The 13,868-nt window shown below is 40.3% G+C and overlaps 1 protein-coding gene across 1 annotated transcript; it reads left to right on the forward strand.

Moving 5' to 3' along the window:
* Nucleotides 1-3,136: 3,136 nt before the first annotated feature.
* On the forward strand, nucleotides 3,137-7,782 carry avpr1aa (arginine vasopressin receptor 1Aa). Its single transcript, XM_057330471.1, has 2 exons — nucleotides 3,137-4,270; nucleotides 5,999-7,782. The coding sequence occupies exons 1-2, from the start codon at nucleotides 3,400-3,402 to the stop codon at nucleotides 6,289-6,291; spliced, it is 1,164 nt and encodes a 387-aa protein (XP_057186454.1). The 5' UTR covers nucleotides 3,137-3,399; the 3' UTR covers nucleotides 6,292-7,782.
* The last annotated feature ends 6,086 nt before the right edge of the window (nucleotides 7,783-13,868 follow it).

Here is a 13,868-nt window from a genome sequence, read left to right on the forward strand (position 1 = left end):
ATGAGATCTCATAAAAGTTGACATTTGATTTTAATTTGGTCTGTAACTCTCTGGTCAGATTTAAGGCATGCTTGTCGGCTCATTCTCGTTTCTTTTGAGCTGTGTGCAAATTCACTAAAAGGTACGGAAGACGTGTTTTTTACCGGTTACATATTGAAGTCTGAGCACTAGTCAAACTCTAAATAGTCCTCTGAGAGACTTGATGGAAATGTCCTGAAGTCAAACATCAGGATCTGATCAATTTGTGGTTCGATCCCTCGCCCGCGCCAGTCTTCTCATTATATGTCGAGTCAAAGCACACGGTCTGTTCTTTCTGGGAATGAAGCGGCTTTGTTTCGTGTCCTCGTTCTGATGGGACGTTTTGGGCTGTTTTGACCGACTTTGAAATGTGTTGGTGGTGATTTCTACTTTCTCAGTATCTCTGCTGGAGTCTCACAGAAATGAAGAGAATCAGCGGGACAGTCGCGCGTCCCCGCCATCAGTGATGTTACAGAAACACTTCAACTCATTACAGTTTTTCTCAAGGGCTTTGGCTCAGTTCTCGAATGGGACTTTTTTCTCAAAACAATAAGTTTGGGCACATGTGTGCAAAAGGTTATGTACAATTCTCAACAATATGCACAATAACTAAAAGTAATCCGTTTTAATCAACTAACTATATGCTGTCAATCTCTTTAAAACTTCTGAACATTCTTTCACCGTGTGAACCATCCTGTGCAAAATGATCCATTCAGTTATCAAAGTCTATGAGGCATGCATGTATATTCTGTGAATATCTATGACATGGAAAGTTTGTCATGTCCACTAAACTGGCAAATTGTCTGCCAATTGCTGTAAAACACTGAATACAATCAAGCAGATTTGTAAGCATCTACTGTACGAGGAGTTTGCCCACAGCACAATCACTGAAAGGATTTGTTCAGCATGGAGATGGAAAGTTTACCACCACAAAATCAGATGTCTCTGTTAGATGCCATGAATGTGGCTTGTGACGACATTACAGGGACCGTCATCACTGGAGGGCTGCTGGCGCCACTCAAGGAGATTCTCATTATCATGTTGTTTACTGTAACATACATAAAACATTTACTGTAAATAGCGAATTTTTCAGTTGACATAACACATTTACACACAAATAAATCTATGTTATAAATCTTTACTACAGTACTGATTGTTAAATCTTTACCTGTAAGCTTTATAACATTTTTGTGGATTACAGTAAAAAGTCAGTGTCATGAAGTAGAGCATCAATAAAATGTGTATATAATCATTTTCCCATGTTGCCATTGTGAAAAAGAATCTAAACATTTTGATTAGTACGACGCGCACGATAATAAAAGCACTTTCTATTTTGGCGGCACTGGCCAAGTGTCTGACCAAATAACTAGCTTTTGAAGCAAAAACTAAATGCTTTGAATCACGTACTACATTTTGCAGACATGCAATCGAGTTTTGATTTTCCGGCAAACGATTGTGACGATTGAACTTACAGTTTAGAGAATGTTAAGTCTCATTGGAGAAATGAGCCAAAGCGACACATTTCTTGAGCTCAGATGTTATTTCTCTTTAAGAGACCTCGCCGTTCATGTCTGATATTTCTAGGAACTTGAATCTCACAAAGAAAACGTCTGGGTCACCCTTAAAAATCTGTTTTATATTAAAATGAAGCACATTGTTAAGCACAAAAGTGTCTCCCTATTCATCTGATGTGCATATCCAATTCATGTAAATATACAGGATTTTTTATGTATAGCCCATACAAAATATATACATTTCTATAAAAATATATTTTATTCAATTTTTTTATTCTATCATTCTATTTGATTCATGGCAATGAAGTTGAAATGGATAATTGAGAGAGTGTGTGTGTTCAAGGTAAGATGAAGTAGGTCTCAAGAAAAACAGACGAAGTGAAGAGAGAAATGAATATTTCACTTGAAGGAGGAGGAGGGTTGTCTAATGTCGGTTTTATTCTTTCTCAGCTGCTGAGAGGTTTGTGAAACTGAACTAACTGATGGAGAACTGATGCCCATATAATGATCGTCCACTGGCACCAGATGGATTTTTAATAATACAGATTTTTCATCGGCCCTCTCTGTGTCGTCAGTTCCAGTTTTACTGTCACATTAAAAGAAGTTCTTGAAGCGTAACTCCAGACCAGAATATTATGGAGACCAGGAGAATCATGTGCCAGTAAGCATCTCCATAACCACACATGACACATCCAGACCTGTGAACACATTCTGCATCTTGTTGTGATTGATTTCCATCGGACCTTTGCATAATCAGTTTATGAATCTGCTAATGTCTTCGTGCACTGGCTTCTATCAAAGTGATAAAAAATTCAAATCACTTTTCTGACATTTTAGTCTTATATCTTGCTTGCCATATTTTGGATGAATAAATCCTTTACAAAATGGAAGAAAATGCTATGGCTGTTGTTAGGAACTATTTACTGTGTTCAATTTATTTGTTAATTGTTCTTTTATTCGAAGAAAACGATCAAATAGCTGAGCTCTCTCTCTCTCAACTGTGGATCATTAAGAAGTTTATTTTTTACAGTATTTGATTTTGTTAAATAATCTCAAATGTGCTTCATATGATATCATGTAAATTGAGTCACAAATATAATATAACATGACTGGATCAGCCTTCAAATTTAACCATGCAGAAACAGACATGTAGCGATCACATGTTTCGAACTGCATAGTGCATTTGATCATCTGGGAAAAAACGATTTGATTAATTATGAGCATGGACTTTTTTTAATTTAAAATTATTTATAGGCCAGGAATTTTGCATTAGAGATTTTGCTTATTTTGCATTATAATATTCTATTATTTGGGGGTTTTATATGATATATGACCCGGTGACCCGGACATGTTCTTGGCAGGTTGGTGAGATTCTCGCGCGCGCTCATGGTTTATGTGACCTGTACTATGTGGGAATGTGTCAAGGCTTTAGATCCCTACAGTACGTGCCAGTAACACACTGCGGACTTTAGAGGGGGTGGCGACTCGGGGGGGTGGGAGGAGTTATAAGACCGACCGACTTCAGCTGTTGTTGCTGGTGGGTTTGGCTCGGCGCGTGTGACGCGGGTTTATAAAGCTCGCTGACTTTGAGCACAACCAGAGACAGTTAAGGAGAGACATTTGTAAATGTTTGCGCACTCTTATGGCTTGCACATCTATCCATTCGTCAAATGCTCATTATAAATAGCTAAATATTTATCACAGATAAATGCTCTTAACTCTCTCTCCATCGGAGGCAAAATGGTGATGGTTCATAACGGCGGAGAGCGCATCGGGTCACCGGCGTCTCCATTTACGCACGGGAAAAGCGCGCCGTTTGCGCACTTTTAAGCACGTTGGACTACTGTGTATTTCGGGTGGTTTTGCAATGGATGACCTCGGCAATACATCACAAGCCTTTAATTCCTCAGACCCGTTCGGTCGGGACGAAGAGGTGGCCAAAATCGAGATCGCGGTCCTGAGCGTCACCTTCGTGGTCGCTGTCGTCGGAAACTGCAGCGTCCTGGTGGCCATACACAACACCAAGAAAAAGACTTCACGCATGCATCTGTTCATTAAACACCTCAGCCTGGCCGATCTGGTGGTCGCGTTTTTCCAAGTGCTCCCACAGCTGTGCTGGGAAATCACCTTTCGTTTCTACGGCCCGGATTTTCTGTGCCGAATCGTGAAGCACTTGCAGGTGATGGGCATGTTCGCCTCCACCTATATGATGGTGATGATGACCCTGGACAGATACATCGCCATCTGTCACCCCCTCAAGACCCTCCAGCAGTCCACCCGGAGGTCTCGCATCATGATCGGAGGCACGTGGGTCGGCAGCCTGGTCCTCAGTGTCCCCCAATACTTCATCTTTTCTCTCAGCGAGATCAAGGAGGGCTCGGAGGTCTACGACTGCTGGGCGCACTTCATTCAGCCGTGGGGAGTCCAAGCTTACATCACGTGGATCACCGTGGGCATTTTCCTGGTCCCTGTCATGATATTAATGACCTGTTATGGATTTATCTGTCACAGCATCAGGAAGAATATCAGATATAAAACCAAAAAGACATCAGCTGATGGCGCGTGCAAGAACGGGTTGGTGGGGAAGAGCTCGGTCAGTAGTGTGACCACCATATCCAGAGCAAAGTTAAGAACCGTGAAAATGACTTTCGTGATTGTGCTGGCTTATATCATCTGCTGGGCTCCGTTCTTCACCGTGCAGATGTGGTCGGTCTGGGACAAAAACTTCAAATGGGACGGTAAGAAGTCTTTTAAAGGTTCACGCTAAAATGCAAATTCTGTCACCGTTTATTCACCCTCGTGTCATCTTAAACCTGCACGACTTTCTGCAGAAGACCCAAAATTGACATTTCTCAAAATATCTTCTTTTGTGTTCCACTAAAGAAAGAGTCACATACAGATTTTGATGTATTTGTTTGTTTGTTTGTTCAGTAATTGATTGGTTGATTTATTTATGAGGTTTAACAGATTCGTACCTTCAAATAGAAATAACACACTTTAAATATGATTCACACCTTTGTATTTGAATATATTAGCAGATAACATACCAAAAGCAAACCTTTTTCGATTTCTTCATGCTTAATGTTGTTAATGTACATTTTCACAAAGTCATATTCATCTTGCACGATAGAAAGTGAAGATATATTCAGATCTTACATGATAGTGAGCTGCTTTATATGATCTGAACACTTAAAACAGCAAAACATCCAGACAAGACAAGTCCAAGAAAGACTTAAAAATACAAACATAAAATGATATACAAATGTAGGCCTACAAGCAATGAAAAAATAAAGCACAACTGTGCGAAACCGCAGATGCAATATGGGTGATAGGATATGTGGTGATACATGCAAAAATAATAGTTAAAGATAGATACTAACAAACCATATTATATATACTGTATATTTATATTAGTTAACAGATCGTGAAATATCACATTTGTGTGGACATGAACCTCTATTGTGTTAGACATTTGATAGGGTTTGTTAGTGTGACGCATGTGTTTGTTTGTGCGAATAGCAAACTGCACCTTTCAGCAGGATTTATGATTTATTCAAACACTATATTCTAGTATGTAAATAAATAAACAACGTCTTATATATAAATCGGACATATTTTCTGATCAGAAAGTGTTTTGGCTATTTGCACAATATTTGATAATGTGATGAACATAATCTCTCTTAAATGCTTATAACGATCAGGCATGAATCATGAGAGGATTTTATCATGCTTACATATACAGTTGTGCAATATTTATTTGACTTGTTTTCAGCAGACCGATACGTGTAAATGACTAAATGCAAAGAAACATAAAAACTTAAAGGTTTATTAGTGAGGACCTTACATAGATGACTTATCATATTAGACACACACACACGCACGCACACGCACACACGCACGCACGCACGCACGCACGCGCACACACACACACAACACACACAAAGACGTACGCACATACACACACACAACGACTGACGCACTACACATACACACACACACACAACAACACAGCACGCACGCACACACACCAACACGCACGGCAGAAGCACCTGCGCCGCACCCACGCACACCACACACCCACAACACACGCACGCACGCACGCACGCACGCACACACACACACACACACACACACCAGTAAGTTACCAGTAGAAGCACCGTTCCTTGGCTAAACTTAAATGTGACAAAGTTTCATGACCTCTTTAACTAATTCTTTATTTATTCAAATTGATATACGATAAAATTCAACAAATTCTTTATTCAATACTATTATCATACAATGAAATATCAATCTAAATGAATAATAATGAAATAAATTATAACTAGTTATATTAGCCACCAGCCAGACCGATCAACAACTGCGGGTCAGACCGCTGACAGTGTGCTTGTGATGTGTCCACTATGCATTCAGTACTGGACTCACAGAGCGCATGTTTGATGAAATCTGTGTTTTGTCACTGTGTGCAGACTCGGAGAATACCGCCGTGACTCTGTCTGCGCTGTTGGCCAGTCTGAACAGCTGCTGTAACCCGTGGATCTATATGATCTTCAGCGGTCATCTCCTGCAGGACTTCGCTCACTGTTTCCCCTGCGGACACAAAATCCAGCAGAGCTTCAGGAAAGAGGACTCGGACAGCAGCATCCGCAGGACCACACTGCTCACCAAAATCACCAACCGCAGCCCCACCTGCAGCTCGGCCACATGGAGAGAACTCGACCAGTCGCCAAAGATCCACAGGTCAGCTCAGACCCAGACGTAACGCCCTGTGGATAAACACTCATAAAACTGGACGCTGACTGATCAATGAAAAGTCCCAGAGGAACGCCTTCGTTGCGCAGAAGTTACTCTTGAGACTTCATGGAATTTATTCAGTTGTGTTGTATCTGCATCTTAACTCTCAGATGTTTGCCCGAGAGACACACATGTATTGATTTCTGTCAGGTAAAGGAATGAAGAGATCAATATGGACAGACGTTTATGAGATCTGTCGTGTCATCGTGACTATTTTTGTCTGTTGTGCGTGGTGCCAAACATCACAGGTTCCCGTGACTTTCTGTTTGGGAAACGTCGGAAACAAAGCGCAGTAAATCTCTTCGGGACTGTGGTACAATCGTGTTAAGCATTTATTTTGCCAGCGATTGTTGGCCTCTTACGCCAGAGTCAACCGGACACCTGCTGCCGGTGTTGTACCGAAATCTGACTCCCCGTGAGATTTTGACTCCCCTACTTCTGATTGGTTCACTCACTTAGGATGCTGCTTTGTGATTGGCTCCTATCTCTAAAGCCCGCCCCCACACCTAATCCTAACCCTAACCTTCGTTGGGGAAAACAGGGGAGTCATAATCTCACGGGGATCAGATTTTGATAGGACACCGGGAACAAACCCAAGATCTCACCGCCGCCAAAATATAAAACCTGTTTCCAAAAATGAAATGAATGTTGCACTAAAATAGAACACTAAAGAAACGCTCTGATTGATCAAACGTCAACAAACCTACCGGACGTGAATTCTTGTTATTTGTTGCTTTTACGCGTCACAGAGCCATAGATGTTTATCCCACACGGACACCTTCTGCACGGCTTTAACGCAGAACCACAGAAGATGCGCGCTGTGTTTTGTGAACTCTGCAGGATTATACAGTTGGTTGTGTTTTATTGTGTTGTGTGTCACGTAGAGAATCACTGCTTCACTGCTAGATTTCACAATCATTATTATTGCAGTTAAATGTGTTTTGATGTACATATGAAATATCAGATTGTAAAGACATGCACAAGTGTTTATCAGATGCTCTGTATTTGTGTGGAGATGATTGTGAATGCTCGGCGTTTTCTTTCCAAACTTTAAGTGTGTTGCACGTCTCGCCAATGTCTCGGTGGATCAAGGTGGCAATAAATGAACCTGTGAGGATTACAACTCTTGGATCTGTGCTCGGCTGTTTTTACAACCAACTTTTTATATCATTCAAATGAAACTATTTCTTAAAGGGTTTCTCATAAATGCAGCGGAGCGAACACAAGTTCACCCAAAATAACGAATAATTAATAACTAATAAGTTCCTGCAGTATAGTGTTACTTTCTGTGTAGTGTTAAAACGTGTACTTTTGAGGATAGTTATTGTAGTAAGCATACTTCTACTTGGAACTGAACTGGCCCACATTTTATTTTATTGTGCACTTTTAAATAGACTTTTCTGTTAGTATAAGTATATATTTTAGCACTGTTGTGTACATTTTTGTAAGTGAATTACTAACATCTGAAATGAAGTGCTGTTTACTGTAATATTGTCATCATACTCTGTCGGTTTGGTTAAAACTTTTCGTATCACTAAAAGCTTACCGTGCTGCATTTTTTAAGAGGAAGTAATGCTAATATTTCATCTCTGTGAGGACAAAAAGGTCCGGTACAAAACACAATGCTTCATTCCACAACATTCAACTTATGAATGCTCTTGAGTTACACAATGAAAATCACCAGCTAGGACCCTTTCCAAACATCCCATAATAGCTTAAGAGTTTCCTGTTTGTTATACATACAGACCGCAGCTGTTTTGTCTCAGGAAAAAGGCTGTGTGTGTGTGTGTGTGCGTGTGTGTGTGTGTGTGTGCGTGCGGGCATGTTTTTGATACGATACGATACAATTTATTGTCTGAAATTTGTCTTGCGTTACAGCAGTTTCACTCAGAATTACAAAACCAAACTAACACACAAAACACAGAAAAAAACTCAACAAAAATGTCTCCGGAACAGATTTACTTTTTACATGAATTATTCAACACTAATACAGCTTGATGTACAAATGAATTCTGTAACTTAATTCGACTATATCTGTGTGTACCGTCGATTGGATGGCAACATTACAAATCCATTATACAACACGATTAGGTTCAGAGACAATATTATTAGCTAGATTATTGTGGTAAGGTTCATATGCTTTTTGTAGTGACTGCCCCACTATTTTGGAACACATTTTTAATAGGTTCATTTGCTTTGTTTGTAGACTAACAGATAAACTCATATACCAAACTGAATGACAGTACTGCAGGGCACTCATGATTACGGGCATAAAGAATAATAAAAGAATCTGCTTTCTTGCTCCAAATGACCTCAGTCTACGGAGAAAGTTGATTGATGTTCTCTTCGTGTATAACAACAGGTGTTGTATGAATGTCAGGAGCAAGCCCGAATACTATCTCCTCAGTTTTTTTTATGTCAACACTGAGGGCATTATAGTCACACCACTCGACCAATTTCTTTACCCCCTGTCGGTGCTGTTCTAAATACTCTTGCTTGTTCAGTAGTGATATCAACACAGTATCATCAGAGTACTTTAGAATATATTGGTCGGTCCTATTTGATCGTCAATCATCTGTATATAGAGTAAATAACATAGTAACGCTTACACAACCCTGAGGTACACCAACATTTGTTTTTACTTCTGTTGACAGGACATTGTTCACTTTAACTCTTTGGATTCTATTGGTAAGAAAAGAGAGGTAGTATGGATTCACGTTTAGCTTCATTAGTTTAGAGACACAAGGGTGTTAACCTGAATTGTATCAAACGCAGATGAAAAGTCAAGAAATACTGCTCCAACATATGAGTTAGATGAGTAATGATATGCACTACGGCAGCCACTGCATCCTCGGTACTTCTGCCCTGTTTATATGCAAACTGACACTGATCAAGTTTCCCTTTGACATTATTAACCAAATGCTTAAGCAGTGTTCTTTCTAGACATTTGCCAATTACTGAAGTAAGGGTATGGGTCTATAGTCTTTGCATTCCTTTGGACAAATGTTTTTGGTGTGGGTTTTATGATTGAGGTTTTCCACATTACCGGTACCATCTGTGAAGAAGACGATACGATGTGAACTAGTTCATTGTTACTTGTGGGTTCAAATCTTGTAAAAAATGGTTTCGTGCGTGTGTGTGTGTGTGTGTACGTGCGTTTGCATGTGTGTGCGTGTGTACGCGTGCGTGCGTTTGTGAACGCGTGCGTGCGTTTGTGTGTGTGTGTGTGTGTGCGTGTGTACGCGTGCGTGCGTTTGTGAACGCGTGCGTGCGTTTGTGTGTGTGTGTGTGTGTGCGTGTGTACGCGTGCGTGCGTTTGTGAACGCGTGCGTGCGTTCGTGTGTGTGCGTGTGTGTGTGTGCTTGTACATGGAGACTTCTCACATCAGACATGTGTTTCCATGGTAACATTCTTATTTTTCACCTTTGACCTTAATGTTTTCCAGATCCACACCAGAATTCCAGTGGATCAGGAATACTAATCATAGACTGCTTTAATCTCTCTCTCTCACAACATTAAAGCACAAGGTCAATTCTTATTATGCTTACATGTTTATATAATATATTATTCTACATGAATCACATGTTCTCAGGTGAATTGAAATGTTTTGCACTGTAAGAATGTGGCAGGCAGGTGTATTTTCCTCTCTTCACTCATTCCAGCAGAAGGAAAGCCTCAGATGAAGAATGAAGTCCTTTGTTCCTCGAGCAGACGTCACATCAGAGTAATGACGGCCGGCTCCGCTCGACTCCGTGAAGATGAAACACAAAACTGACGGAGGGTCTGGTGATCCGTCACATCAGGTGAACACAGAGAGTTCTGTCAGAGCTCAGATTTCACTCCTGAAAAAAAACACACAACTGTATGATGTTTGCTCTCTCTCTCTGTTACGTAAGACTTATGTTGTCATTACTTTGAAAGTTTATGTTACCATGAGCCCAAATGATTCTCTGGTGAGGGAAACTGGATGTTATGTGCTGTTGTTTTCTGAAATCTGTCAGACCACGATTTATAACTCCATGCGCCTTTACATAAAAACAATGAACTGTACTTCAACTTTAGCGGAATATAGTAAGAGCACACTTGAATAAACTTATTTTTTAATGGTTGCGTTTAGGTTGCTATTCTCTAAACGCTTACGGAAAGAAAATAAATTTCCTAATATATGAATTAAAATATATATTAAATGACATAATGCTATATTAGAAAATATACAGAATAATATATTATGTAATTACAATATATTGAATAATACATAAGGAATTGCCGCTTTTCATACATTGAAAAATATATGACAATATTTTAACTTCACAATATGTGTAATTTTATAATCAGTAATATACTTTATAATATATTGCTGTACATGTGATCAGATACTGTATGGTACTGGATGTGTAAAAATATATTAAACATCGTATATTTACTCATGCCATTTATATTCACACATACTGTATATGGAAATATAGATTTCTTATGTTTAACAACCATTTACATTTTACAATACACCTGTTTCATATATTAAAACATTGCTAGATTACAATTGCATAAGCACACCTGCTCATACTGAAGCACTTAGTGAACAGACAATCACTGCACTGAGAAGCACAGAGCCGTTACTTTATAAATAAAGTAACATATAATGTCAATGATGTTGGGCCAATCGTTATCCTATCCACAGGCTCTACTCTTCATCACCACGGTAACCCCACAAATGTACACATACTAGAAACCCTTCTACATTTCAAAGTAATACAACATTAAACACATTAACAGTATATTAATTAGCATTAAACACTATATTAATATTCAGCAAAAAGACATGAAATAACACCTACATTCAAACATTTTTACTCCTTTAACAGTCAGAAGCAAAGCATGCTGGGAACTAGAAATCTGCTTTAACTCATTCTGTGAATGTGTCCATATATGTGTATAATATACAATCACATTTATATGGGAACATCTATGTGCAATATATACTCAATAAAAGATCAAATGTGATGAATATATTTAAAAATGAAGACAAAAATAAATCTAATATTCATGTTCAATATATAGCTGTATATTGTCAATGCATATACTGTATTGCTGTATATTGAAAAATATTAGCACCAGCTTCCAATATATGGAAATGTATTATGTAATATATTGCATTATATTTTGCAGTATATTCCCATATATTTTTGTTCCGTAAGGGTAAGAGACATCCATAACTCCTCTATACTGCCTCACCAGAGAGCCAACGCACACACACACACACACACACGCACACACACACACACACACACACACACACACATACACGCACACACGCGCACGCACGCACATACACGCACACACATACACGCACACACGTGCACGCACGCACACACACGCACACACACACACGCACACACACACACACACATACACACACATACACACACACACGCACACACACACACATACACACACATACACACCCACACACGCACACACACACGCACGCACACACACACACACACACACACACACACACACACACACACACACACGTACACATCTGGAATGACTTCAATTCCGTCTTAATGCCATAATGGGGATGAATTGTTAGTTGTAGAACAGACAACTTTCCATTCACTCCTTCCAAATCCGACTGATGTGGCCGTTCTGGCCTTCTTGTATACGTGTGGCCTGAAGCTATAGTATAATATGTTTATTCGATGGAGAATCAAAGACTTTAGTGTTTAAATATGAAGCCACAGGCACAATTTTATGTGAGATTTACTGCACAGTACATGGTGGACATGAGGTCTGAAAACAATATCAAATATAATCTGATTCTCACTTACTATTTCACTGAGACCCTGAAGCTCTGACGTCAGGAATGACAATCATAAAGTATGAAGGAGACAGAATTTACACATGCATGATCCCATACAAACTAATTTTACAACAGACTTCTTTTGTTAAAATGCATCTGTTTCACATTAATGGATGTTTTGGAAAGTGTCTGCGTCCCACTTGCACAGATTTGATATGTTAAAGGGACAGTTCACCCAAAAATAAAAATTCTGTCATCATTTGCTCACCCTCTGTTGTTCCAAAAGGTTTGTTCTGCTGAACAAAAAGCAAGGGCGGCCTCTAAATCATCTGCACTCATCCTCCTGGATCTATCTGCAGCTTTCGACACTGTCAACCACCACATCCTCCTGTCGACCCTCAAGACTATGGGTGTCTCTGGAGCGGTGCTAGGGTGGTTCGAGTCTTGCCTCTCGGATAGGTCATTCACAGTATCCTGGGGAGGTGAGGTCTCTGAGTCCCAGCATCTCAGTGCAGGGGTACCCCAGGGCTCAGTTCTTGGACCGCTACTCTTCTCCATATTCACAACGTCCCTAGGTTCTGTCGTTCGGAAACATGGCTTTTCCTATCACTGCTATGCGGATGACACATAGCTCCACCTGTCATTTCAGCCTAATGATCCGACGGTTTCTGAGCGCCTCTCGGCATGCCTGAATGACATCTCACTCTGGATGAAGGACCATCACCTGCAGCTGAACCTTGCTAAAACTGAACTGCTCGTGATCCCGGCTGACCCGAAGACTCCGCACGACCTTTCCATCCAACTAGGTTCATCAACCATTACTCAATCCAGAGTGGTAATTGATGATCAGCTGAACATCGCAGACCATGTTGCCAGCACCACCCGGTCCTGTAGATTCATCCTCTACAATATTAGGAGAATTAGACCTTTCCTATCTGAGCATGCTACGCAAGTTCTTGTCCTTTCCAGACTGGACTATTGCAATGCTATACTGGCTGGTCTTCCTGCTTGCACAACCAGGCCTCTTCAGATGATCCAGAATGCAGCGGCAAGAGTGGTCTTCAACGAGCCGAAGAGAGCGCACGTCACTCCTCTCTTGGTTAGGTTGCACTGGCTCCCTATAGTCATTCGCATCCAATTCAAATCTCTGCTCTTGGCCTACAAAACCACCACTGGTTCGGCACCCCCATATCTTATCGCTAATTCAGATTTATGTACCTGCCAGATCCCTGCACTCTGCAATCGAACAACGTCTTGTGGTGCCATCCCACAAAGCGAAAAAATCACTCTCATGCACTTTCTCGGGATGTGTTCCACGACTCTGGAACGATCTCCCTCTTGCCACAAGATCAGCGGATTCTGTAACTATCGGCTAATCGGCTAAAACACATCTCTTCCGTCAACATCTGACCCATTAGAACAGTCTTCTACTTCGTTTCTACTTTCCTACCCCCCCCAAAAAAATAATCTTAGCTTGGTATACTGTGATGGGCTGACTGAGACCAGTTTTTACTGCACCTATGCATTGTTGTTCTTTTGTTGCACAAATTGCTTAAATTGTTTTTCCCTGCTTTGTACGTCGCTTTGGATAAAAGCGTCTGCTAAATGACTAAATGTAAATGTAAAAAGATATTTGGAAGAATGTCAGTAATCAAACAGATCTCATTCCCCATTTACTGCCATAGTAGAGAAAATCAAAACTATGGGAGTTAACGGGAGATGAGATCTGTTGGTTACTGACA

The sequence above is a fragment of the Triplophysa rosa genome, linkage group LG3, assembly GCF_024868665.1.
Source record: "Triplophysa rosa linkage group LG3, Trosa_1v2, whole genome shotgun sequence".
NCBI lineage: Eukaryota > Metazoa > Chordata > Actinopteri > Cypriniformes > Nemacheilidae > Triplophysa > Triplophysa rosa.